The sequence below is a fragment of the Trichosurus vulpecula genome, chromosome 7, assembly GCF_011100635.1.
Source record: "Trichosurus vulpecula isolate mTriVul1 chromosome 7, mTriVul1.pri, whole genome shotgun sequence".
In the NCBI taxonomy this organism is placed as follows: Eukaryota; Metazoa; Chordata; class Mammalia; order Diprotodontia; family Phalangeridae; genus Trichosurus; species Trichosurus vulpecula.
In genome coordinates, this window is record NC_050579.1 from 261,797,343 (window position 1) to 261,823,863 (window position 26,521).

The 26,521-nt window shown below is 48.0% G+C and overlaps 3 protein-coding genes across 12 annotated transcripts in view; 2 read left to right on the top strand and 1 right to left on the bottom strand.

Annotated features, from left to right (window-relative positions):
• The window catches only part of MINK1 (misshapen like kinase 1), a 54,309-nt gene extending 41,477 nt beyond the window's left edge, over positions 1 to 12,832 (top strand). For 2 of the 10 annotated variants that reach the window (XM_036768653.1, XM_036768661.1), the window contains 22 exons: positions 761 to 877; positions 1,355 to 1,441; positions 1,689 to 1,892; positions 2,163 to 2,336; positions 2,760 to 3,020; positions 3,259 to 3,344; positions 3,480 to 3,590; positions 3,740 to 3,849; positions 4,210 to 4,298; positions 4,529 to 4,552; positions 4,691 to 4,857; positions 7,792 to 7,894; positions 7,972 to 8,109; positions 8,355 to 8,463; positions 9,056 to 9,223; positions 9,469 to 9,612; positions 9,884 to 10,018; positions 10,324 to 10,424; positions 10,702 to 10,851; positions 10,953 to 11,112; positions 11,360 to 11,499; positions 11,906 to 12,832. In XM_036768653.1, coding sequence (XP_036624548.1) covers positions 761 to 877; positions 1,355 to 1,441; positions 1,689 to 1,892; positions 2,163 to 2,336; positions 2,760 to 3,020; positions 3,259 to 3,344; positions 3,480 to 3,590; positions 3,740 to 3,849; positions 4,210 to 4,298; positions 4,529 to 4,552; positions 4,691 to 4,857; positions 7,792 to 7,894; positions 7,972 to 8,109; positions 8,355 to 8,463; positions 9,056 to 9,223; positions 9,469 to 9,612; positions 9,884 to 10,018; positions 10,324 to 10,424; positions 10,702 to 10,851; positions 10,953 to 11,112; positions 11,360 to 11,499; positions 11,906 to 11,989 — 2,862 coding nt within the window. In that variant the 3' untranslated portion in view covers positions 11,990 to 12,832. The remainder of the gene's footprint in view (positions 1 to 760; positions 878 to 1,354; positions 1,442 to 1,688; positions 1,893 to 2,162; positions 2,337 to 2,759; positions 3,021 to 3,258; positions 3,345 to 3,479; positions 3,591 to 3,739; positions 3,850 to 4,209; positions 4,299 to 4,528; positions 4,553 to 4,690; positions 4,858 to 7,791; positions 7,895 to 7,971; positions 8,110 to 8,354; positions 8,464 to 9,055; positions 9,224 to 9,468; positions 9,613 to 9,883; positions 10,019 to 10,323; positions 10,425 to 10,701; positions 10,852 to 10,952; positions 11,113 to 11,359; positions 11,500 to 11,905) is intronic. The other 8 variants (XM_036768655.1, XM_036768654.1, XM_036768657.1 and 5 more) reach the window with 8 other exon arrangements.
• Positions 12,833 to 13,275: 443 nt separating this feature from the next.
• Positions 13,276 to 23,535, bottom strand: CHRNE (cholinergic receptor nicotinic epsilon subunit). The gene is made up of 12 exons (XM_036769001.1): positions 23,490 to 23,535; positions 22,966 to 23,108; positions 22,777 to 22,821; positions 22,499 to 22,608; positions 21,831 to 21,986; positions 21,576 to 21,673; positions 17,555 to 17,755; positions 17,266 to 17,380; positions 15,216 to 15,330; positions 14,927 to 15,113; positions 14,724 to 14,842; positions 13,276 to 14,294 (listed from the first exon to the last, which is right to left on the bottom strand). Exons 1-12 carry the CDS (start codon positions 23,533 to 23,535, stop codon positions 14,145 to 14,147), a joined length of 1,485 nt encoding a protein of 494 aa, XP_036624896.1. The 3' UTR covers positions 13,276 to 14,144.
• On the top strand, positions 15,571 to 17,269 carry C7H17orf107 (chromosome 7 C17orf107 homolog). The gene is made up of 4 exons (XM_036769002.1): positions 15,571 to 15,733; positions 16,140 to 16,394; positions 16,494 to 16,783; positions 16,946 to 17,269. The coding sequence occupies exons 1-4, from the start codon at positions 15,668 to 15,670 to the stop codon at positions 16,968 to 16,970; spliced, it is 636 nt and encodes a 211-aa protein (XP_036624897.1). The 5' UTR covers positions 15,571 to 15,667; the 3' UTR covers positions 16,971 to 17,269.
• Positions 23,536 to 26,521: the final 2,986 nt, after the last annotated feature.

Here is a 26,521-nt window from a genome sequence, read left to right on the forward strand (position 1 = left end):
TTCTTGATCTATTACACCAGCCTTCTAAAATAGATTGGTCTGGGGCAGCTAGGTGGTACGCTGAGTAGTAGCCCTGGAGTCAGGAGGACCTGAGTTCAAATTCGGCCTCAGACACTTGATACATGGATTAGCTGTGTGACCTTGGGCAAGTCACTTAACCCCAATTGCCCTGCCTAAAAACAAAGAAAATAAAATAGATTGGTCTTTTAAGTCCACACAGGCTAACACTATTAATTTTCTTGGCAAACTTTTTCTTCTTAGAGACCAAAAAGATACAGAATTGAGCCTTAGTTATCTTAAATTCTACATGAGTCTGGACCTGATTAGTGAGTGCCTGGTATCTTTAAAGAGATATCCTGGTAGCCTGTTCCATTTGGTCTTTGCAGGTGTCCTGATTAGGCGTATTTGGGGGCACTGCCTGTCATCAGGATACAAAAGTCTAACACCAAAGTTCCTGTGCCCCCCCTCCCAAGAATCTCCTTAACCCTCCCCAAAAAAACCCAAAAGTAATTGCTTGCATACCTTCTATCTTAGCCCTCTGAGATCACTCAGTCTTTGGATTAATTCTGCAAAAGTGAATCTAAATCTGTCCCCCATCGATGTTGAGAATTACTCTCCAGTACTCTTGGAGGTTCCTTGAGAAAGAAAATGTGTTGGGGGGTGCGGTTTCCCATTATTTGGCTTAGCTAAGTTGATGTGGGAAGTATCTAGATTCATCTGGTCTTGGTTGATCTCTTCCTCTCCTCCCTGATCCCTACAGCAACAACGTCGAGATCGGGAACAGAGGAAGCTGCAGGAGAAGAAGGAGCAGCAGCGGCTAGAGGACATGCAGGCCCTTCGAAGGGAGGAAGAGCGCCGTCAGGCGGAGCGAGAACAGGTACAGTCCCCTCCATGCACACCTGTGCACCCCCCCCCCCTCCCCGGCTTCTGCTGTCCACTCCCCACTCCCCACACCTCCTCTCCTGTCCCCTCCCCCCACCCAGGTTCTTCTGTCTTTTTTCTAGCTTCACTATCTCTTTCTCTCTCTCTCTGTGTTCTCTCCTACCACCCCCACCCCCTTACCCTTGGCTCCCTCATCTTTCCCCGTCTGTTTCTTTTTCCTAAATTACCTATCTCTTCCTGGCCCATCCATTCTGCCCCCTTCTGCCTCTGCTTTCTTATCCCCTATTCCTATCTTCTTGCCATGCCCATCACACTGCCTTTACTATCCTATTTCCCTCCACCCTCCATACACATATCTTCTCTCCTCTGTATTCTTTTTCTCCTTTCCTGTCCGTCCACCTCCTGTCCTCTTGTTCCCCTCTCTTTTCTCCCCTGCTCTTGTTTCCCTGCCCCCCTCCCCCTCCCCCCCCAGGAGTATATTCGACATAAATTGGAGGAGGAGCAGCGACAGCTTGAGATCCTTCAGCAACAGCTGCTCCAGGAACAGGCCCTGCTGCTGGTAATGGGGTCCTTCATCCACTACCTTATTTCCTTTTGGGAAGGGTGGTAGGGTGGCCTTCAGGGCTTCTTTGCTTAGAATAGGAGATGGAGACAGGGAAAAGGTTCCAGAGAGACTGCAGGGGTGAACAGCCTCTCTAGGCATTTGGAAAGAAGAGAGCCTGTGTTTTCTCCAGCCTCATAAGGGCATCCCCAATCCACTTCTCCAGTGCTGAATCTCTTTTTCCCTTCCCCCACCATGGTACCAGGAGTACAAGCGAAAGCAGCTAGAGGAGCAGCGACAGTCAGAGAGGCTTCAGAGGCAGCTGCAGCAGGAACACGCCTATCTCAAGTCCCTGCAGCAGCAACAGCTCCAGAAGCAGCAACAGCCACCTGCGCCAGGAGACAAAAAGCCCCTGTACCACTATAGCCGGGGTGCTAACCCTGCTGACAAGCCAGCCTGGGCCCGAGAGGTACTCTCTTAAACTTCTCCTCTGACCCTCAAGGAGCCACCCCATTGGGTCTTATCCACCGCTCCCTAAGACTTGGAGTCTGGTTCTTATCCTTGGAGTCTGATGAAAGTACTGAGGGAATTGTGGAAAAGAGCCAGGAACTAAAGAAAAGGGATATAATTGGGGGAGGGGAGATGAGGAGGAGAGGGCTGGGGTTCTGCGACCATATGGAGAAAGGGGGAAAGTAGAAATGGATTTTATTTTTACCTGCCTCTACCCTCCTCTTCACAGGTAGAGGAAAGGACAAGAATGAACAAACAACAGAATTCACCCCTGGCCAAGTCTAAGCCGAACAGCACAGGACCAGATCCCAGTCCCCCACAAGCCCCTATTGGGCCTTCTGGGCCCCTTTCCCCAACTCCACCCATGCAAAGGCCTGTGGAGCCCCAGGAAGGACCACACAAAGTAAGTCTTTACCTTCCCCTACACACACACACACACACACACACACACACACACACACACACACACACACACACACACACGAGAGACTATACAAGATATCTCTTACTCTTACACACACCTTCAGATGCAGGTAAGTGCATAAGGAGATTTACTCAGATATACCTACAGATATACATAAAAACACACAGATGTTTCTATGTGTTTCTTTTTCTCCCTCTGGCATTTTCTTATATGTAATAAATACCAAGCTATCAGAAGGGTAATTTAGGGGGGTAGGGAGGAGGAGGAGAAAGGAGAAAGACACTCTAGGTAGAAGCTAGAGCTCTTGCCCCAAGCTTACTCTCCCTTCCTTTCTCAGCTGGGTGGAGAGTATGGATAAACCACAAAGGTTTTTTCCCCTCCTCCCCCATTTTTCTTGTGCAGAGCCTTGTTGCACATCGAGTCCCACTAAAGCCATATGCAGCACCTGTGCCCCGTTCTCAATCCCTACAAGATCAGCCCACCAGAAACCTGGCTGCCTTCCCTGCTGCTCATGAGCCTGACTCTACTGCCCCACCACCCACCGCTACTCCTGCCTCTCGTGGACCTATCATCCGACAAAATTCAGACCCCACCTCTGAGGGTCCTGGCCCCACACCAGCCCCCCCACCTTGGAATCGAGCAGACAGTGAGGCCCCACCTAAGGTAAGTGTAGCCTTGAAGCTAATCCAGCATTCCTCCCCAGCGAAAGGAGTAAAGGAATGGCTAGAAGAGAAGGGTGGGGGAGATAGGAGGTGAGCAAGAAAATACAGGAAAGGAAAGAAATAAAAATGGAAGGTGGAAGAGAGGTCTCAAGGAAGGATATATACATATTCATTCAGCTCAGCCTCCATCCCCTCCATCCTTTCCTGTGCTGCCTTTGACGCTTCTTGCCACTCTGCAGGTTCCCCAGAGGACCTCATCCATTGCTGTTGCCCTTAACACCAGTGGAGCTGGAGGTTCCCGGCCAGCACAGCCTGTCTGTGCCAGGTAATGGCCATGCTGGAATGTGCTAGGGGATGGGATATAGAGGACATGTTATTTCCCACTTGGGGGTGGAGGATCCCAAGCCTAACCATCCCAGCCTCCCCCCCACCCCCAGCCACTCCTGTGCTCCCTTCACAGACCTCGAAGCAACTCCGCCTGGCAAACCTACCTGCAAACTCAGGCAGAGTGGGTGACCCCTGGGCCTCCAGGGCCCCCCACTCAACCCCCCAGCCCACCCAGCACCAGTAGGTAATGGAGTTGTCGCCCCCTCACCCCTCCCTACATTGTAATGATCACCCTGCCATGGTGCTGGTTCCTAAAACTGTGCTAATTCTACAAATTGAGGTAAGGGAAGATTGACTCGATTCCTTTTCTCCCAACCCCTACATCTGTCACAGTAACCCAGACCTTCGAAGGAGTGAGCCAGGCTGGGAGCGTGGAGACAGCCTCCTCCAGTCCCATGGCCACCTACCACAAGCTGGCTCACTAGAGCGCAACCGAGTAGGAGGTGAGGCCCCTAAACCAAAAGGAGTTGATGGAGGGGAAAGGAGGAGGTGGGAATAAAGTATAGCTAACAAGATGACAATCAAGGAAATTAAAAATAATAGCTTGTTGTCAAGCTTTTATGTGCTAGACAACATGTAGCAAAGACCTAGGCCCTCCCCTAAGTAGTTTGCTAGGTTGAGACAGACATAGGATCCTATGTTACCCTCTAGGGGGCTGGGAAGGACTATGGTAAGAGGGGGAGAGTACTTGGGAGCCTTAGCAGGGATTGGGATGATTCAGAATCAACATGGAGTAATGGAACAGACAGTGTTATCCCTATTCCCACCATCACTCTCTCCTTCCTACCCACCCCCATCTCCAGCATCCTCCAAGCTGGACAATTCTCCCATCCTGTCCCCAGGAAGCAAAGTCAGACCTGATGACCATCGCTCTAGGCCTGGCCGGCCTGCAGTGAGTAATCTCATTGGCAGGTGCTGCTCTCCCAACCACAGGGCCTGAGGAGTGCAACACGACATCTGCTGAACCCCTCTTAGGGGCAGGAGCAGGGGTGGGAGCCTAAAGGATTTAAGTGGGGGGAGCAGAACTGGGAATGGTAATCAGAGGACTTTTCCTACATTACTAACCTCTTTTAATCTCTCTCCTACTTCTGGCTGCCTTTCTTCCTCTGGGATTCCCCTCAGAGCTATAAGCGAGCAATTGGCGAGGTTAGTGCAAGAGATGTATTGTGGACAGGGCTCTGGAACCCTGATCTAACCCTATTTCCCACCTTTAGTACCCTTCTAATTTGGGGACTAGCACCCCCTGCCCAGCCTCCTCGAATCCTTCTCTTTTCTCCAATTAAGGACTTTGTGCTGCTGAAAGAGCGAATGGCAGATGAGGCCCCCCGGCCTCCCAAGAAAGCCATGGACTACTCATCATCTAGTGAGGAGGTGGAAAGCAGTGACGATGATGAAGAGGAGGAAGGAGACGGGGACCACTCTGAGGAGAGCAGGGACACTTCCGGAATTCGGTACGAGTGTCTACAGGGAGGCCAATTGTAAAGAATTAGAAATGATTATGGAAGAAATGGGAAGGAAACCTCAAATGGCTGTGTTAGGGGAAAAACAAGGGTAGAAGGGACATGATTTTGGAAAAGGGATGATTTTCCCCATTCGAAGGAGTGATGACCACTGCCTTGGAAATCAGTTACTCCCTTTGAATGACTTTTCACACTTAAGTGTTCATTTGTATGGTCCTTATCACACGTTGCCCCTGAATTGTAATTATTTATAGATGTCTTTTCTCCTGCACACTCAGCGGATATTTGTTAGTGCCTCCTTTGTGCGATGCGCTTTATTTTGTGGCAGGAATATGAAAATAGATACGACACAGACCTTGCTTTCAAGGAGCTTATGATGTAATTGTGTATGTTGGGATGAAGAAGAGATGTACCCTAAATAACTGTGATAAGTGCAAAGAATAGTTCAAAATGTTGTAAAAAAAAAAAAAAAACCTGAGGAAGGGTCACTTTCACTCTGAGTGGTGGGTGACATACTGGTTCTGAGAAGGGTTCACAGAGGAGCTGGCCTCCTGGAGTTGGGTCTTGAGCTTAAGCTTAAATGAAAAGAGGGGCTCTATGAGGCAGAAGTAAAGAGGGAGAGCTTTTCAGGCATGGGGTCTGCCGGTGCTAAGGCACTGAAACAGGAGATGAAGTGTTGTATACAACAAAAAGGCTTGATCCCAGAGTCCCAGAATACAGAAGACGGGATGATGTCCAGGGAAGCTGGAAAGATAGGTTGGGGCCAGGATGCATAGAGCTTTAAAAGCTAAACAGGGAGCTATGTTTTATGCTAGAGGCAGAATAGGAAGCAGGGTAGTCACATGATCAGACCTGCACTTGAGGCAAATTACTTTGGCAATAGAGTATAGGATGGACTGGAATGGTGAGAGAGTTAAGTGGGGAGGCCAGTTAAGAGGCTGTGACAAGGACCTGACCTAAGGTGGTAGCTCTGTGAGTGAAGAGGAAGAAGATGAAAGAAATGTTGTGAAGGTAGAAATGGCAAGATATGACAAGTGTTTGGATATGTGGGGGGAGGGGAGAGGAGGAGTTCAGGATAATGCTGAGGTGTGAACCAGGAAGACTAGAAAGGTGGTGGTGCCATCTACAGAAATGGAGAAGTAGGAGGGTTTAGGGGGAATGTGAGTTCATTTTGTGATCTGGGACCTCCAGTTTGAAATGTCCAATAGTGATAGTGTCTAGTCGGTGACACGGGACTCAGGTTCATGGTAAAGACTCCTGGTTAAACCGTGGGAGCTGACATGACAAAGACTGTAGGAAGAGAAGAGGAAAGGACCTAGAACAGAACCTTGAGGAATACCAACAGTTGATCTAGCCAGTTGTGCCAAACCCACAGAGGAGAGAATGTCTTGGTGGTCAACATTATAGAATAAGAACTAAGGGAAAGGGTCATTGGATTTATTAGAGATAGTCAATTTCTGTTGAGTGACGAAGCAGCCACGTTCAGAATTGCTAAGTGAGAGACATATCTAAGCAGAGGTGCCAGATATAGATGGCTTTTTCTAGAATTTTGGCTGAGAAAGGGAGTAGAGACATAGGATGGTAGCTTGAGGGGAATGGTGGGATCTAGTAAGGTTTTTAAGGATGGAGGAGATTTGGGCTTCTTTGAGGCAGTAGGGAGGGTGCCAGTAGTTATGGATGAGAGGGAGAAAGATGACTAATGATTCAGTTTTCTGGAGAAGACAGGAAGGGATGGAACAGAGATTAACCTTGACCAGGAGACGGGTCATGTCTGGAAGAAAGGAAGAGGGAGTGAGACTTATTTCCACAGAGATAGAAGAGGGGCAGAAAGGAATCCATTCTAAGTATAGAGGATCACAGAGACTAAGCTATGAAGATGGTAGAATGTAGGAGTTCCAGGAGTGACATGAGATAAGGCTAAAATAAAGGCTAGATCTAGATTATACAAGGGACTTAAAAGCCGGAACCAGGTTTTTATACTTTATTAATTAAGCAGTATGCGCAGATTTTGAACAGAGTGCCATGGTCAGAGAAGCGAGTTAGGAATAGAACTTAGGAGGTAGTGTGCAGGATAGATTATAGAAGACAGAGCTGAAGACAGGAACAATGAGGAGGCAGTGATATAGGCCAGGCAAAGCCTGAACAAAGGTAGTTAAAATGAGAGTGGAAAGGAGGAAGATATGAGAAACACTTAAAAAAAAAAAACTGTTCCTGACTTTTTTTGTTTTTACGCCAACCACATTTTTCAATGTTTTCCCGTGTCTCCCAGAACAAAAATATAACAGAAAACAAAAAATGCTTTAAAAACAATTCAGCAAAAATAACCAATATATCAGCCAAGTCCAGTACTGTATGTAGCGTTTCACACCTGGAGTTCTCTGCCTCAGCAAAGAAGGGAGAGAGGTATATTCTCCTATCTCTCCTTTAGGACCAGGCTCGCTCATCATAATTTCACTGCGTTTGGTTTTGATTATTTTGAGTGAGAAATATGTCAAAGATAAAGTTAATAGAATTGATAATCTGATTATGTGGGGTAAGGGAAAAGAATTATTACAGATAACAGTGAGGTTAGGAGTTTAGATAACTGGGACTATCAATGGAAATAGAAAAGAGGGGCAGGAAGGGGTGGAGAACTTAATGTGAGACATACACTGAATTATTAGTGCTTCTACCTCCAGGTGGAGATACTGAGCACACACTTTACATGAGTCTGGCAGTAAAGGTTGGGGGTCGAGACGGATTAGGGAATTTTTGACAGAGCCTTATTTATATGATATAGAAATATACAATAATAACAAATGGAAATCATATTTATAGCCTGCATTCATTGTCACTCAGCATTTGTGGTATGAATGATGCTTCTTTCAGAAGGAGATGGGTGGGACTAGAATAAACACCTTTGACTTCCCTCCTTTTCCCCAACAGTGATGGGGACACAGATAGTATCAGCACCATGGTCGTCCATGATGTTGAGGAATTGTCTGGGGCCCAGACCCCCTATGGAGGAGGCACCATGGTGGTCCAGCGGGTGAGTTCTCCCCCTGCCTAGTGCTTACCCAGTTTACTTCCTAGCCAAGCTGGCACTGACCCCTCTCCTTCCTGCAGACTCCTGAGGAGGAGCGAGGACTACTACATACTGACACCAATGGCTACACTAACTTGCCTGATGTGGTCCAGCCCAGCCATTCACCCACTGAGAGTGGCAAAGGCCAGGGTTCCCCAGCTAAAGATGGAAGCAGTGATGTATGTGGAACAGGGAAGGGGGATTGTGGAAGGGCCAAGGAGAGAAAAGAGTATTTTGGAGCAAATGCCATAGAAAGGGGTGAGAGAAATCTGGAATGGGAGAGAAAATTTAAGAAGTCCAAATCTGGCGAAGAGGGGGCATTTGGCAAGGGATATAGAATGTCATGGTAGAAATCCTGAGCAGAAGTCTGTAGAAATTAAATTCCTGTTTGTTCAACTCTGCCCACATCATCCTGTCTCCACAGTACCAATCTCGTGGCCTGGTGAAGGCTCCGGGCAAGAGCTCCTTCACTATGTTTGTGGACCTGGGAATTTACCAGCCGGGAGGCAGCGGGGATACTATCCCCATTACAGGTGAACATCATTATCAACCTCGTTGTTTGTTGTCCAGTCATTTCTCAGCTGTGTCTGACTCTTCATGACCCCATTTGGGGTCTTCTTGACAAAGATACTAGAATGGTTTGCCATTTCCTTCTCCATCTCATTTGATAGGTGAGGAAACTGAGGCAGGGTTAAGTAACTTGCCCAGGGTCACACAGCTAATAAGTGTCTGAGGCCAGATTTGAACTCAAGAAGGTGAATCTTCCTGACTCTAGGCCTAGAGCACTCTATCCACTGTGCCACCCTGGGGAGTAACTAACCAGAGACATTGGGAAGACACTATTCTAGGAGATTGGGAGACCAATGAAGGAGAGAAAGAACCATTTTTGTCAGTGTCAAGAGAAGACTCTTCAGTCTGGGATAAATGATTAGGTCCAGAACAGATCATTAGGGATGTAGTATGGATACAGTGGGAAAAGCAGTTTTCATTTTGGGTTTTTTTTTTCCTTATTTGTAAAATTAGAAGGTTATAGTAGCCCAATTCCAACGTTCCTTTCAGGTCTATTTAAATCTGTGGTCCTATTTGGCATCTTATAGTGCTTACCAACTTCTTCTCTCCCTGCAGCCCTGGTGGGTAGAGAGGGTGGGCGGCTGGAGCAGTTGCAGTATGAGGTTCGAAAAGGCTCTGTGGTCAATGTGAACCCCACTAACACTCGGCCCCACAGTGACACCCCTGAAATTCGAAAGTATAAGAAACGATTTAACTCAGAGATCCTCTGTGCTGCCCTGTGGGGTAAGTATAACTGGGAGACGGGAAGATGCGAGACCTAAGCTGGGGAAATCGATATATCCCTAGCAGGGAGTAAAATAGATTAATTTATTAGTGGAGTAGATAAATGAGTTAATGTCTTTGCCTCCTTTAATTAGGTTTGCCAGAAGGAAGGGAGAGTGTGATTCCTGGGGTATTGGTCTTAAATTAGAAGGGGGAGAAAGACCCCATTCCCCTCTCACTGGGTGTTATGGGGCTTTGTGCTTCAGGTGTGAACCTGCTGGTGGGCACAGAGAATGGATTGATGCTGCTGGATCGAAGTGGGCAGGGGAAAGTGTATGGGCTCATCGGGCGGAGACGTTTCCAGCAAATGGATGTTCTGGAAGGGCTTAACCTGCTCATCACCATCTCAGGTATTTAAAGAGAGGGTAGAGTGAAGGGGCATCTGGGAAAAGGGGCTACAAGTTGGAAGGAATCAGCTTCCACCGTCTCAGATACTGTGGATTTGAGCTAAAGAAAGAATTAAACGCACCCATCAGATCCTGATATTGGGAAGGAGGATGGTGGTAGAGGTGGAGCAGAAGGAAGTGGAATGAATTGATCAAGTGCAGTGACATTGGCATAGATGGCGGCAGGGAAGGAGTTGGGCTCCTACAAAGGGTGCGTTTCATGTACCACCACCAGGGAAAAGGAATAAGCTTCGAGTTTACTACCTGTCCTGGCTCCGGAACAAGATCCTACACAATGACCCAGAGGTGGAGAAGAAGCAGGGATGGACCACTGTGGGGGACATGGAGGGCTGTGGGCACTACCGAGTTGGTGAGAGGAAAATTTCACTGGGCGTTGTAAGGGACAGCAGAGGGCGGAGGATACCGGGTCAGCAGTGGGAAGACAAAGGGGAGGGAAGACAGGAAGCAAACATTGTCCTATTGGAGGGATGGGATATTGGGAGAGGAACACTGCCTACCACGTGATGAACATTTCACTCTCTGCTCAAGATCTCAGAGGGCTTGAAGCAGAAACACTGGGGAAGCATTGAAGGAGAATTGGGAAGGCAGTTATAAAGGTGTGTATTCACCTGACTGTTCCTTTGTCATACAATAACCCCACCCCACTTTCCTCAGTGAAATACGAACGCATTAAGTTCCTGGTAATTGCCCTGAAGAACTCAGTGGAGGTGTATGCTTGGGCCCCCAAGCCCTACCATAAATTCATGGCTTTCAAGGTAACACCTGCCAGCCACATCCCTCCTCTTCCCCCACGTCCCATATTCTCACTCTGAATCCCCACTCCCTCCCCAATTTTTCTTTTACAGGGCTTTTATTGTTCCCTTCCACTCCCCATCTCCAGCACCTCAATCTTGTTCTCAACTGTCCACTCCCATCCCTCTTGCCTCTTAGCCCCAGGCCCATCTCATCCTCTCCATACCTTCCCAGCCCCAGCCCCTTCCCCTTCCCCATCCCATATCCACTCCTCGCCCTGAACTGCCCTGTCCCCTTCAGTCCTTTGCTGACCTCCCTCACCGGCCTCTGCTGGTTGACCTGACGGTGGAGGAGGGACAGCGGCTCAAGGTCATCTATGGCTCTAGTGCTGGCTTCCATGCTGTTGATGTGGACTCAGGGAACAGCTATGATATCTACATCCCAGTGCATGTGAGCTCGTGGGAAAAGTTGCTAAGTCTTTAAGGGGTCTAGGGACCTGGGGAGGGAGCAGAGGTAGTGTTTGGGTTTAATTACTTCTCAATCCCCTACAGATCCAGAGCCAGATAACCCCTCACGCCATCATCTTCCTTCCAAATGCCGAAGGCATGGAGATGCTTCTTTGCTATGAGGATGAGGGTGTATATGTTAATACCTACGGCCGGATCATCAAGGATGTGGTGTTGCAGTGGGGAGAAATGCCTACCTCTGTAGGTGAGCTTCTCAGACCCTGGCCCAGAGTTAGCCCACCCTTCAGGCTGTTCTCAGAGCTCAGCCCAGTCGTCAGCTCCCATTCCCTCTTTTTCTCTCCCTAGGAGCTACATGATCTTTTCCCTAGAAGTTTCCATTCCTGAAACATCCTAGGGAAATAGGGATGGGGGGCCCTAGATAGAAGGGTTTGTATTGTAAAATGGGACCAGGCCACTGCATTGTCTTTGACATCCTCTTTCCTCCCTGGAAGCCTACATCTGCTCCAACCAAATCATGGGCTGGGGTGAGAAGGCCATTGAAATCCGCTCCGTGGAAACAGGGCACTTGGATGGGGTCTTCATGCACAAGCGAGCGCAGAGACTCAAATTCCTGTGTGAGAGGAATGACAAGGTGGGAGTTTCATAGACCTCTTGCTGCCCCCACAAATGCCACTGACCACCTTCTTTTCCCTGCATGATAGAATAACTTGCCACGAGGCCTGTGGTCAGTGCTTCTAGGGAAAACAAAGCTTAAAGGTGAGGGAATTGGAGTTCCAGAGATGGGTCACTTCTTCAGTGACTTCAGCTCTGGCAGCCTGCTGACTACCACCACAGAGAGAGCTTTAGCCACACCCCACCCTCCTCTGGCTCCCATTTGCAAACCCAGATGACTCTTTTCAAGCTTGTTTGCCCACCCACACTGCTTGGCAGAAGAGACTCTCTCACCTCACAGGGAGCCCTGCTCCTCCGACTTCAGCAGCACATACAACTACTACCATCCCTAATCCAGCCATTCCCTCTGTTTCCCCAACCTGCAGGTGTTCTTTGCCTCAGTTCGCTCTGGAGGTAGCAGCCAGGTTTACTTCATGACTCTCAACCGTAACTGCATCATGAACTGGTGATGGGGATCGCAGGCTGAGTAGGGGTAGGTGGGGTATATATCCACCCTGGACATATAACCCACATCTTACCACCCCTTCCGCCAACAACAAAAAGCCAGGCCTCTCCCTCTCTACCCTCCCTGGGCTTTTGCTTTTTTTAGTTTGATTCACTGGAGCCTGCTGGGAACGTGACCTATGACCCCTTAAGCTTTTTGTGATCACGTGACCTCCCTTTTCCTGCTCTCAAAATGTTTTCTCTGAAAAAAAACTGTGCCTGCCCACTCCCCTACTTCTGGGTAGAGGTACAGCTCCCTCCCACCAGAAATTATTTGGGAACCAGCCCCTTTCCCCCCCCCTTTCTCCCCCACCAAAGAGGAAAGTGCTTGGGGATGCCTCCCTTCATTCTACTGCTGCTGTCTAGGGCAGAGTCCCAGGGCGCCATTTTTTGCACGCCAGGGGGACTGACTCCCCCAATGAATGTACCAGACCCTGGGGGGGTGGCATAGAGACGGAGGTCACCAGTCACTCCAGGGGAAGGGGGGGTGGTCCATGGGGACCATTTCCTCATCACTCTCCGAAAGCACTTTAATCATCCCCCCCCAACTCCAGGGAATGGGGAGGGGGGCTGCCAGCCAAAATATTCCTCCCCCTTTCCAGTATTATCCCTTCTTTCCTCCAGTGCTCTTCCTTGATGGGGGGGCCATGGGGCTGGCTACTGCTCTCATCTACCCACCATCCCCACCTTGCTTGCATTTGTATATAGTGTGAGCAGCAAGTAGCCCCTTTCACCCTATTCCCTGCCCCCAATCTCAATGTAGTGGCCTTGGAAACCTCATTTGTTAATAAAGACAGAATTCAACCAGCCTTTCCTATTCCTGTTGCTTTTTTACTCAGGGAAACCAGCATTCAAAATACAAGGACAAAGATATATGTTCACTAGCTAACTCGGTAATGAAGAGGCAGTGGTTAGAATAGACTCTTAAGATGAATGAATCAAGTGAACAGAAGCCAGGAGTATTTGTATGGGATTGGGATGTGTCAGAGTTGAGGGAAGAAGACAGCAACAGAGGAAACATTCATGGAAGGGAGGTAGGGAGGAAGTACTTACAATTCTCTTCATTTCTTCTAGGAGGCTCTGATTACTCTGCTTTTCTCTACCTCTAACCTCTGCTAACCATCTATCAGGCTGAATGGGCCTCAAAACCTGGTAGAGAAAAGGCAGGGCTTCCCGTCTCACTGCTATTTGTTGTCCAGAAGGAAAAGATGTGGCCAGGAGGTCAAACACCACAAGACAAAACACTGTTCAGTAGCGGGGTTAGCAGAAGCAAGCTTTATTGAGGGGGAGTATAGTAGAGGGGCCAGTCAGGGAACACAGAAACAGGTCAGGTCCACAGTGTATCCTGTGGAAGGAGGGCCAAACCCAGTAATGCACACATCGTGGGTTTGTAGGGTTGTCTGGGTCAAGCAAGATGAGTAATTTTTGGTGGGGGTGGGGGAGAGGGGAACTGGGAACCCCTTAGGCTTGGTGTTCAGGTCAGTGTGTTAGATGGTTTGGTGGACAGTGTGTGGACACAGGAAGGACCTTCAAATCCTGCCTCAGACACACACTCCCTGTGTGACCCCTGTGTACCTCTGTTTGTCATCTTTAAAGTGGAGATGGTAGTTGTAAGGATCAAATGAGCTAACACGTGGAGTGCTGTGCAAACATTCTAGCACCACGTGAGTGCTGGCTATGACTTACTGTTGGTGTTGATTCTGGGGGAGAGAGGAAAGAGGCAGTGCCTGGGAAACCGCTCCCAGTCACTGGGAAAAGAGACTTTGATACAGGGTCAGTGACCTTACTTTGGTCATGGTTCAGGGGATTTCGTGGGAGACCAGGGGCTGGGGAGGCTGCTATGGCCCATATATCATAGAAGAGGAGAGAGGCCTCAGTGCGAGTCGTATCGATGGAATAAAAATAACTGAAGGAGGCTGGGGTCGGCACACATCTAGAAACCCAAGAAAAGTTTTTGGGAAGGGTGAAATGTGGGAGGCCTCCTTTTCACTTGGGCCTTGGTGACTATGGTCACTGAAAGTCTTATCTCATGATGGGACTGGCCAACAAGGGTCAAGATGAGACCCATCCAGGGTGGAAGTTGAGTCTTAGGGTTATGTGCCTCCTGGTCAAAAAGGAAGTCTACATACAAGGGGGGAAGGGCAGAGCAGGCACTCGGTTCAGATGACCCCCAAGAAAGATGAGGCCTGTGCCAAACCCAAAGAGCACCAGGGCTGCCCAGAAGCAGAGGTTGTCCAAGGCCTTTCCCACGAGGACCCAGCTGGAAACTTCCTGAAGAAGGGGTAACAGGCACTGAGTCTGGGCTCCCTAAGCGCACACAGCCAAGTATTCCAGGAAAGCTCAGAGCATACCAGTGACACTAGCCTTCCTGCTGTTCCTTCCGCCAGACACTCCATCTCTGGGCATTTTTTCTTGCTGTCCCGTCCCCCTCCCCCCCAATGTCTGGATCTCTCTCCTCATTTCTGGCTTCAAGCTAAAGTCCCGTCTTCCGCAAGAAGCTTTTGCTAATCCCCTTAATGCTAGTGCCTTCCCCCAGTATCATCTCCACTTTATCCGAAGTCTTGTTCCCATGCAGTTTGCACGTTGTCTCCCCCTTTAGACTGTGAGCTCCTTGCAGTACAGATCGCCTTTCGATCACCTTTGCATCCCTAGCCTGGCTCGTAGCAGACCGTTAAATACTCGGTTCTCAACCTTCCCTACCTCCCCAGAGTCTTCCTGCTCCCGCATGCTTTCCGCTAAGAAGTTCACCGCGTCTACACAGCAACGAATCTCTGATGCAGCAGCTCCCAGGCTCTGACATAACGCGGCAGTGGAGGCAGCTGAGAGGGAGGAAAAGGGGGTATTTCGGGCCCTTCGGAACTCAAAGCTCTCCCACAACCCTCGACCTCTAATGACCCTGTCACCTGGCCCTGGCCCGTGCCGATGTCTCTGCCCTTCGAATAGCAGCTCACTCCGGGGCTTTCTCAGGATCAGTTCCTCCGCCCGGAGCAGAATTCCCAGGGAGGAAGCCCGACGTTGGGAAGAACCCGCTCCCGGCGCCGGTGGAGGTGGACTAGAACCCAAAAGACCTGGCAACAGCTCTAAGAAAACCTGGGGGACAGATGCCCGCAATTTCTCCGGTCCGTCCCATCTTTTACCCCTAACCCGCCTGCACACGTATGTACACCTGCCCCAGCACCCCCAAAGACTTACATAACGTAACCGAGGGGACATAACATGAGTGTTAGGCGTCCTTAGGGACACGTTGAGCACGATGACGCAATTCATGACAATCAGTGCGGCCACCACCATGACGAAAATGAGATACCTGAGATAAGGGAGACGAGACGGGGGTGGCCATAGTGGCCCTCCCAAGGCAAGGAGAGGGAGGAGAGAAGAGTCACAACTCCCTCAGTCTGTAGGCGACATCACAATCTCGGCCGGCTAAATCGTCACCCCACTCTCAGACCTCGGCGCCGAAAACGTAAAGCAACATTTCCAAAAAGCACTTGCCAGCTTGGCTAGCTCTACGTCACCATCACCGCCTCACAATGCAGTGTTTGTTCCGGGATAGGCGATGACACCACAGCCCAAATTATCGGGAAGCCCCTTGCGTCCCATAAGTGCCCTACTTCTGACTCCGCCTTAGAGGAACGGCCTCTCCTATGAAGGGGTCCTCGGGTTCCCTCGATGCTCTGCTATGGGTCTATCACTACCACAGCTCCACGGAGGTGGGGGCCCACCAGCGAGCTCTTTGGCCCCCTGGGGCTCGCATAGCCTTTCTTTGACCCTTCCGTTACCTTCTTTCTTCCTTAGCCCCCAAGGTCTCCCTAATCTGCTAATGAAATTCTAACTAGAGTTCACATCACAGTGAACCCCCCCTTTTCAAAAGCCCATGCATCCAAGCGCAGCAGCAAACGCTTCAGTCAAATGAAGGATTTGGATGCAGATGACTAAGATTCCTTCCAACACTGACGTTCCATTTTAAGATTTATTCAGTGATTATAGCGTGTTCTGACCTTGGAATGACTTTATAATCTGCGGATGGCTCTCAATCCCAAAAGTAACCCTCGGATGACTCCCTAACTCCCCTTCCCCCAAAGACGTTCTTGGTGACTTCTCTCACCCCAACACTAGGTGGCCCTCCGGCCTCCACTTCTATGCTCCCTGGAGTTGGCCCTGGCTGCAGCCCATGAATATTTGGAGATCAGGATGGAGAAGCTGAGGCCCCTGGGGCCTGAGGACCAGGACGGGGAGGAAGGGGAGCTGCCAGAGGAGAAAGGAATGAAACTAGAGTCACGCGGCTCCCCATCCTCTCCAGAACCCTCCTTGGGGCTGGTGCTTCGAGAGGCTATGGGAAGTGCCTGGAGCTTTGGAACCACCTTACTGCAGGTGAGGGGCGGGGAGGAAAAGGAAGGGTTGTCTCGTCCCTGACCCTGGAGGGCTATGTGTAGAGGTAACACTGGGAATTTACTGTGTACTTATTCTCAGATCTCAGCCCTATGGCTGCAGCTAGGAAGTCGGCGCCTCTGTGGCTGCAGCGGCCAGGTCCACGATCCGAGCTCGGGGAACCCTGGGCACGCATTGTCCCGAGTGGCTTTGGCTGCAGGGCGGGGCGTGAGAGAGGCGGGAGCCGCGGCCAAAGCGAGCGCGCAGCTCCTCCTCCGAGGGGCACGGTTCTGTTTGCCCGCAGGGTTGGGATTTACGGGAATTCACACTACCGCTGGAAGTCGGCTTCACTCCTACGGCCCTGGCGCATTGGACCGGGCTGCGGGAAACGCGTGAGTTAAGATTTGGCTGCGGGGTCTCGGGGTGGGGATGTGGGTGAGAAGAAACTTTGAGGGCAAAGTGGAAGCGAGAATAAAGCGGGAGGAGGGGGATACTCCCCGGGTGTGGGGCCGGTGGGTCGGTTGGAGGTACTCAGTTAGCCACTCCTTCAGCAGAAACACTCCGGAGGGCTCGAGATGAAACAGAGCGCATGAAAGGGGAACTGTAGGCTCCCCGCCGGCACAAATAAAGCAGCGGGCGAAACCGGGCTCTCCGCTGTTCTCTCGGAGCTACCCCTCCTCCCCAGGCTCTGCCTTCCCGCTCCCTGACTCCGCCCCCCTTCCTGCAGACTCAGTTTTCGCGCCCACCCCGAGACAACTGCTCTCTCCGGCCCAGCTTTCCTCTTGGCTCATCCTTTCACTTCCCGTCCTCCTCTCCCTTCCCTTCCTCCTGGCCTCATTCCCTCGGCTCGGATCCAGCCTCTTGCCCCACTTACCTCCCTAACAGAGGGACGCTCAGAGAAGTCTCTGGGATTTTTGTCGCCACGAGAAACAGGAACACAGTCTGGGCCAGGAGGACGGAGATGGAGACTGTACACTTCTGCCCACCCGCTGAAAAGGTAGCGGTGTGAGTTCTGGCTCTGTTCTCCACACCCCCCCCCATTACCACCCCACCCTGTCTCCGCACGCCTTAAGCTCCGACTGGAGTGAGGAAGGCCATCTCCAGCGGTGGGGGAATTTGGGTGCCGCTCTGTGAATGAAGCCGCCTCCCCTTGGTCCCGTTACCCTGTGCGGGAAGGAAGTAAACTAGGAGGACGAGGCCTGAGATAAGAACGCAGGGTACGATGATATTGATGACGTAGAAAAGGGGCTTCCTGCGGATGATGAGCGTGTAGATGACTTCAGTGTGCCCGGCGGCATCCCCTGAGCGGTCTTCATGGTGCAAGATCTGCCCAGAACAGAAATCGATGGCCCACTCGCCGTTCTCTGCGGATTAGGGAGATCAATCAGCCAACCCTTGTCCGCCGAACAGCCGTAGCCATCCGTATGTCACACGTGCCGGGGATAGCGAGAGACTGAAGCCACAGCCGGCCCCCACGCTGGAAGACTAGTTGAGGGTGAAGGGATAGCGGGGACAGATCTAGCGCTTGTGAAAGGATCCGAGCACAAAAATGAGCTAGGTCTGTAACCGCGGGGATTGCACGAACCTGGGAATCAGAAGACCCGGGTTCGGAAGTCTCGTTCTGTCATTCACTAAAAATGGGATAATAATACCTGCTTGCCTCACAGAATTGTTAATGGCGATAATCAATAGAGGCAGCCTAGAGTGGTGGAGAGAGCCCATGTTTTAGAGTCAGAAGACAGGTTTCAGTTTGTTTTAACACTTTCTCACCTAGCTGTGTAATCACTATCGACTCTCAAGCGTCAGAGCTGGGAGGGACCCTAAAGATTTAGTTCAACTTCACCAGAGTGAGGAAGGGTCCTGCCTGAGGTCACACAGTATAATCGCTCTGAATTTCAGCATACTCTTCTGTAAAATAGGGGATTATAATGGCATTATTCTCAATCTTTCAGAGTGGTTGTGGGAGAAAGTACTTTGTAAACCTAAAAGTGATACCAAAATGTGTTAATGGAGCTTTTAAAATTGTGAGTTGCTGGGGGCAGCTAGGTGGCACAGTGAGTAGAACACCGGCCCTGGAGTCAGGGGGACCTGAGTTCAAATGCGACCTCAGACACTTGACACATGTACTACCTGTGTTACCTTGGACAAGTCACTTAACCCCAATTGCCCTGCCAAAAAGCAGAAAATAAAAAAAAAATTGTGAGTTGCTAAACTGGAGGCTATGCTATATGGAACAGGATTCTAGTAACGATTCTCTGTTTTGGAGACATTTGTTGGTTTATCTAAGTGCCCCTAAACCTTCTCTCCTCAAGCCTCCCACACAGTCCCCTCTTCCCACTCCCTCCTCTCTACTGAGAAAAGAAAGGTAATCATTCCACGCAATCATTCCCTTCGAGCTCCTTTATAAGCTCCCTCTCAAAACCCCCTGACACTCCATTCTTTCCTCTTTTACTCCACTCTCCGGTGGACAGGTGACTTTTCTCCTCACCAAGGCTAACCCCTCTACCTTTGATATACCAACTGTTCTAACCTCTTTCTGCAGTGACTCCTTCCAGCGATGTTAATATATAAAGATACATATACCTTCCTTTTCACAAATTCTCATTGAATCCAATTCCTCTCCTTTTATCATTATTTATTATTTTATTATATTATTCATATATCATCATATATTTCTAATTTAATTGTTAGTTTATTATTTTATGAACAAAAATATCCCCCTTTACATGAACATAAAAAAGCAGTTGACTCCCAGACAAATGTTGTTTCCATTCCCATTGTAAAACTTAATTTCTATTACATAGTTTTTAAAAGGGTATATTAAATTTAATACTAGTGCCTGCACTGTCCTGCTTGTCTCTGTCTCCTTCTGAATTCCCCCTTCTCTCTTCTGTATATTTTAAATGTTTAATTTTTTCTCTTTTTTTGCATCACTATCACTGCCACCAACTTCTCAACCTTTTGGTAACTTTCTTTCTAACCTTCATTAGTACTCAACTCAAAACTGTTCTCTCCAAAATTATGATTTTTAACTGCCAAGACAAATGGCCTTCTGTCAAGCCTTTATATTTCTTGACCTCTCTACAGCATTTGACACTGTTGATCACCCCGTCCTTCATGGCATCACTCTTTCTTGTTTCTCCCCCTCCCTGTCTAGCTACTCCTCAGACTCCATTGCCGGCTAAACGATCAGCTATGTATGACCCACTCCTATCTTCTTTCTATACACTCCTTCCCGGTGATTATCAACTTCTGTGGATTCAACGCCTTCTCTAAGCAGATGACTCAGATCCAGCCCTATTTTTCCTTCTAAACTCAAGTCTTACATCCCCGGCTACCCAGAGGATATTTCCAAAAAGAAGTCCCATAGTCAGTGTTGGTACAGCAGAAAGGGCACTGGATTTGGAAGTCAGAGCATATAGGTTGAAATCCTAGCATTGCCACCTGGTGACTTTGGGCAGGTCACCCTCAGTTCCCTTTGCTTAAAATGCTGGTTTGGATTTGATTACCTGTAAGCTCCATTCCAGAGCTAAATCTATGATCCTACCATCCGGTGTTCAAAAGAGGATTCATCTTTTCTCTGAAAGTTACCTTTTCCTGACTTCCCCATTTATGTCAACAGTAACATCTACTCAAGTTCACTGTCTTAGAGTCCTCCTTTACTCCTCACTCGTCCTCCTTCCCATTTTCAATCACTTTCTAAGTCTTGTAAATTCTGCCTTCTCAACATCTCTAAAACATCTCTCATCCACTCACAAAGCCACCGCTGTGGTTCAGGCCTTCAGCATCTCAGCGATAATTGCCTGGTATCACTATTGAATGAGCTTCCACATCGATCTCCTGGCCTCTAAGACTTTCCTCCAGCCCATCGAGTGCCAAAGTGACTTTGTCACTCTAATGCTCAAACACCTTCAGCTTCAAACACCTCTGCTTGTCATTTAAAGTCCTTCGCTATCCGCTTCCAGCCTATTTTCTCCAGGTTTATTACAGGTTATTCCCCTTTACATACTGGACTAAATGGCTTACTTGCCTGTATCCATGGGTGGTGAAGCAAATAGAGTGCTGAGTCTGGAATCAGGAAGACCTGAGTTCAAATTTGGCCTTAGACACTAGCTGTGTGACCTCTGAGCAAGTCACTTAACATCTGTCTGACTCAGTTTCCTCAACCATAAAGCGAGAACAGTAATAAAGCCTACCTCACAGGGTTGTTTCGAGGATCAAATGCCATATTTAAAAAGTGCTTAGTGCGGTACCTGGCACATAGTAGGTGCTTCTTAAATGCTTATTTCCTCTCCCCCTCTTCCTCACACAGAACATTCCATTTCCAGGCCCTTTGCTTATTTTTAAATTCTGAACTTACACACACACACACACACACACACAGTATTTCTATACACAAAGCAAAACATAAAAAGACCATTCTTTATGAACTCATTAATCTATGCACAAACAACTGTTTGGCCATGACCAACAAACACGTTCTCTCTCCTCCTCTCTGCCTTTCAGAGCTCTGTTGCTCTTAGGGTCTCCTCCAATATTTGTTGCCTTAATAGAGTGTAAGCTGCTTGAGGGCAAGGACTGTTTCTTTTTTGTCTTTGTATCCATTTTGCTCCATATGCCTGACATGTGTTTGTTGATTGATTGACCGCATATGCATACTCTGTTCAATAAATTCCAGTGGCTTCTAGGATAAATTATAAACGCCTCTATTTAGTTTTTCTTTACCAAACTACTTTGCTTTTAATTATTTTTAATTGTATCTGTATATACAGATGTATACTCTCTTAATTCTAGTGGCTTCCTCTTCATTATTCCTATTTGTCCTTGTTTTGCATATATTTGTAGGTTGTCTCACCTAACCTAAGCTGCTTGAAGGCAAAGACTGTCTTTTGCCTCTTCTGTATTCCCCAGAGCTTAGTGCAGTGCCTGGTAGATTGTAGGCACTTAATAAATGTTTCTCTATTGGTATACCTGGCTCCACTATTAGAATGTAAACGCCTTGCATATAGGGATTTTCATTCTTTGTATTTGCATCCCCAGGGTCCAACACAATCCGGGGTACTTAGTAGGCACTTAATAAATGCTCATTGATTGAATAATATCACTTGTTCTCATAAATAGGACCCTTCCAGAGCAGCGTTTCCTCCCCACTGCCCCTGAAAAGCCCAAGTACTGGACTGTTACCCGTATAGGCCTCCTCATCAATCTGGATTTTGTTTAGAATCTGGCCAGACTCCTCGGAGAAGACAATTGCCACCTCTGCAGCGCTGTACGTCTGAGACCTTAGGAGGGAGTGCTGGAGAATGAGTCAGTCCCCTCCCCATGCCCTGCCCCCCCCCCCATCTACAAACCACACTGTAGCCTGGTCCCATCCTCTCAACACCCCACGCCTCCCAGGGCTTGCCCCCTTCAAGACCCCACCCCTTACCCTGGTCCTACCGAAAAACTAGGGAGCAGTTTTGCCAGTCGAAGGGGAAATAGGTGACTTCCACTGAACAGGTGCTTCTGTAGAGGGCTGGGGGGAGCCAGCTCACAAAGCCGCCCTCATTCACCAGCACATTGGCCTCGTGGGCCACTCCGAACACGCCGTCTATGCTATCAATACAGAGGGACCCAAGCGTCTGGCATACACCCACTGCTCCTCACCCCAACCCAGCTCCAGGACCTCGTCTGTTCCAATTCATCAGCCTTCCCTAAGCCCACCACCACCACCACCACGGAGTCCAAGCGTCTAGGCTCCCAGTCCCCTAAGTGCTCTTGTGTTCGGGTCCTGACGCCTCCCCAGGCATCCGACCCCTCCCTAAGCAGACAGGTTTCCCCAGTTGCCCAAATCCCTGAGGATCTCAGGTGTCCCGGTCTCCAGCCTTGTGAATATATGAGAGTTTGTGATGGTCTGGCCTGTCTCAGAGAAGAGTGGTATCTATGCTGCCTGTATGCCTGAGACCTGCTGAGGTAGGTCTGGAGCCCTGCCTCTCCCCCCTATCTTTTCAGGGACAGGGCAGCAAGCTTCTCAGATACTCAGGCTCCTAGGCCTCATATCCCCCCAGCCTTCCAGCACCCCCCATCCCCAACCCATCCCTTCAGGGTTTCAGGTGTCCTGTCCTAACTTGTTCTCCAGCCCGATGTCAGGGAGCCACACGAGGTCAGCAGGAACTCTCAGAGTTGTGATGCCCCCAAAGTCATTACTGCTGTAGTTGAGTCGATAATCAGTCCAATCCTGGGAGATTTGGGCAAAAAGGATAGGGTAAAGGCTTTCTCTTCCTCGCAGCTCCCTTCACCACATATCATTAAGTGGGATTAGTTTTCCCTCAGAGATGTGAGGTGGGGACCACCAAGATCATCGTCTACCACATCCCTCTGCCGCCATCACCAAACCCCTACTCACAATTCCAATCCAAACACTGGTTGAGAGAGTCTCCTGTTTCTCGTTCTTAAGAGATTGAGACGGGGAATAATAAAGGGGAAAGGAGATTAATGCGATCAGAGACAGATTTGGGGTCATATAAAGGGTTTGAGGGGAAGTGGGGGAGGGGTTAAGAAGAGGGGTAGGAAAAATGTGGAAGCTGAATCTTACCAATGAGATGAGGTTGGTCAAGGTGACCTTGAAATTGACAAAGACTTTTTCTTCTGGCCACCTTACTGGCCTTCGGGAAGGGTCATAGTTACTGAAGAGATGGCGATAAAGTCGAAGTTCTTCATTCTCCCCCCATGCGAGGCCTGGAAGACAGGACAGGAAGGGGGTGGTCTTCTAAGGAGAGGCCCTGAGGCTCTTCCTTAGAACCAGGCATTTCTCTGCCTCTGTTCCACTCTGTACCTTGTGCTTTTTTCTCCGTTTCCCTGATTCTTTTTCTGGGACTTTCTTTTTGTTTATGTTTTGTCTCCTATTTGTATTTGTCTAATATATATGTCTCGATCTCTGTGTTCCTCCCTCTTTCTGTCTCTGTCCCATCTCGGTCTCTCTGTCTCTGTCTCTCTCTCCCTCCCTCCCTCCCTCTATATTTCTGGCTTTGCCTCTTTCTCCATCTGTCTCTCTCCTTCTTTTGGGCTCTGTCTCTATCTCTTTATTTCTGTGTCTGCCCTGTTACACTGCCTCCATACCCAGAAGCCCTTGAAGAAGCAGTATCCAGAGCACAGTCCCTTCCATCTGCCTGCTGGCTCCTCCAGGTTATTCTGAGCATTGATCAGGGGTAAAGTGAAGGACCATCTTAGCCAGCTTGGGGGGAGGGGTGTTAGTTCCGGCTGGGGCAAGAGGACTATTAACATTATCCTACTCCCCGCCTCCCCCCTCCGCCCATTCCTACCACCTGCTCGGAACAGAAATGTCTTGGCTGCTTCCAGAGACAACTGTTCTACTACCCTTCTTCCTCCCCTAAATATCCCAGAATCCTTTAGTCTCATTCTTAATCAGACTTTTTGTAACTTACTAAATAAAGTACAGATTGAATCTTCTCCCAGCCATAAAAAGATAACCTCCATTCAAATTCTGGCCTTGCTGCTATCTGGTGGCAACTTGAATAATTCAAACAAATGCTTATTTTTATTTGTTTTTAATGAAATTTTCTGTTTGTTTTTAATATTTCATTTTGTTTATTTTTAATGTTCCTTTTTTTTAAATGTTGAGTTCCAAATTCTGTATTCTCTCCTACCCATTGAGAAGGCAAGCAATATATCAATTATAAATGTGAAGTCATGCAAAACATTTCCATATTAGCCATGTTGTAAAAATAAATAAGTAAAAAGCAAAAAACAAAGGAAGTGAAAAAAGTATGCTTCCATCTATACTCAGAGTTCATCAGTTTTCTCTCTGGAGGTAGATAGCATTTTTCATCATGGGTCCTTTGGAATTGTCTTGGATCATCGTCTCGATCAGGGTAGCTAAGTCTTTGGCAGTTGTTACAATATTGTTTACTGTGTACAGTATTCTCCTGGTTCTGCTCTCTTCACTTTGCATCAGTTGATATAAGTCTTATAAGTTTGCCATTGCCCAATTGGTAGTGGCTGTTGTTGTTCAGTCATGTCCAACTCTTTGTGATCCCATTTGGGGTTTTCTTGGCAAAGATACTAGAAATGTTGAGGGTTGAGGGAGATGAGGTCCAGGAACCCCAAGATTGGAGTTCCCAGATGGGGTCATTGAGAGGGAGTGCCCCTCAAAGACCTGAGTACTGGAGAGGGTCAGGGCTGTCTGGAATGAATTCACGATCTCAAACATTCTTTAAGTCAAGATGGCAAAGATTTATTACGCTTTACATGGGGCAAGAGTTCTTAGGGAACCTGAAACTTTATACAAGTGCAAGAAAGTTTTTATAAGAGATTTGAGGGTGAAACATGTCAATTAGGTGTTTTGCGGGTGGGATTAGGGAGTGGTTAAGGGGTGGTCAGTTGTTAAAGGAACATGCACTTTTTGTATCTACTGCACAGGTATCTCACCCAGAGTTCACTGGGAAATAGCCCAAGGTGGGGTTACCTGGGGGTGTGTTTTTGACTGTGAAATGTCACTAAGTCAACTAGCGGTCACAGCTGACTAGGAATATCCAGGTGGCTTCCATCAAATGTCTTGTTAGACAAGATGAATGTAAGGAAGTATACATCTGACTATGTCTAGGATACATATCAGGAAGGTCAGTAAGTAGTAAATATTGTTATGGCCCCAGTGCACAGCCAATTAGCAATACACAGGAAGTCCAAACTAATAAATTCTATAAGTGCAGCTGGCCACAGCATCAGGAGGAGAGATAAGTGTTTTGCTAAGGCATGCTGCCCTTGAACTGGAGAGGGACTTCTAGGGCCAATGCTTTGAAGCTAGGGAGAGATGTGATTTTAGAACTGGGGTCCAAGCACAAGCACACCATCAGAATGGTTTGCTGTTTCCTCCTCTAGCTCATTTTACAGATGAGGACCTGAGGCAGAGTTAAATGTATTATAGTGTTATACCACTGGTAAGTGTCAGAGGCCAAATTTGAACTCAGGAAGATGAGTCTTCCTGACTTTAAGGCCAGAAATCTATCCACTGGACCACCCAGCTGCCCCAATTGATGGGCATCCCCTCACTTGCCAATTCTTTGCCACCACAAAAACAAGCTTGCTATAAATATTTTTGTATAAATAGGTCTTTTCACCTTTTCTTTGATCTCTCTCAGATATAGACCTTGTACTGGTATTGCTGAGCCAGTTTCTATAACACAATTTTACAATCTGTGAAGTATAGTTCCAAATTGTTCTCCAGGATGATTAGAACAGTTTACAACTCAACCAACAGAGCATTCATGTACCTATTTTTCTTTTTTTTTTAATCTTTAATAATTTTTTTAATTTGAAACTTAAATACAAAATAAGAAAAAAAATAAGATTGCCTTGTACGTAGGAGAACGTAGAAGAGAATTCAATATAAGACAATAAATTTTTGTTTCAAGAAAGCCTGTATAATAAATACTACTTATTGTATTCAAAGCTATCTAGCCTTTCTTTGCTTTGGCAAGTTTAAGCTCACAGGAATCTTACAAAGGAGACAGGAAGCTAAGAAAAATGCAAGGCTGAAGAAAGCACAAAGACAAGATGTCTTCCAGGAATTCACTTGAATTTTTATGCTTTCAACAAGAAGGCTACATTGAGAATGAGAAACTTCCCATGTAAAACTGGTGATTTTGCAAAGACAAACATACAATCCTTAACAAATATAACAGAATAGCAACTAGCTTGATAAGGACTAGACTGCTGAGAAGGAAGACTTTGAACATCAGCAAAAAAGAATTAGAGAATTGTTGAGGCATCTGCAATCTCATCATTACTAGCTACATCAGAGTGTAAGGGGCATGCCAGGGAGACTCCCAGCTGTAGAGCTGCCCCATCCAGAAATGCCTTTTCTGGGCTCTCCATTGAAGAGGTCCACTAAAAGCACCCAAAGAAAGAGCATTCCACGCAACTTTTTTGTTGCCAAGGCTGGGTGAAGTGGCAATTGAAATAAATTTTGAGCTGTTGTGTAAATTCTGGGCATTCAGAATCCTTGTTTGTGTGCAGAGGGAGAAAAGGAAACATTGTACTTTATCAGTACAAACAAGTAGAAATGCAATTCTTGTCCTGAAGAATAAAAATTTATTTTAAATTGGCATAAAAAAGAGTTTCCTCACTAGATG

Coding starts and splice junctions, on each gene's coding strand:
- CHRNE (XM_036769001.1), bottom strand. CDS start 23,535: ATGGAAGGGACTGTGCTCTGGATACTGCTTCTTCAAGGGCTTCTGG. Junction 21,987..22,498: donor GACATCGGGCTGGAGAACAA/GTTAGGACAGGA, acceptor CTGTATTGATAG/CATAGACGGCGTGTTCGGAG. Junction 17,756..21,575: donor TGATGAGGAGGCCTATACGG/GTAACAGTCCAG, acceptor CCTAATCCGCAG/AGAACGGCGAGTGGGCCATC.
- C7H17orf107 (XM_036769002.1), top strand. CDS start 15,668: ATGAAGGGGTCCTCGGGTTCCCTCGATGCTCTGCTATGGGTCTATCAC. Junction 15,734..16,139: donor ACTACCACAGCTCCACGGAG/GTGGGGGCCCAC, acceptor CCCCAACACTAG/GTGGCCCTCCGGCCTCCACT. Junction 16,784..16,945: donor GACCGGGCTGCGGGAAACGC/GTGAGTTAAGAT, acceptor CTCCTTCAGCAG/AAACACTCCGGAGGGCTCGA.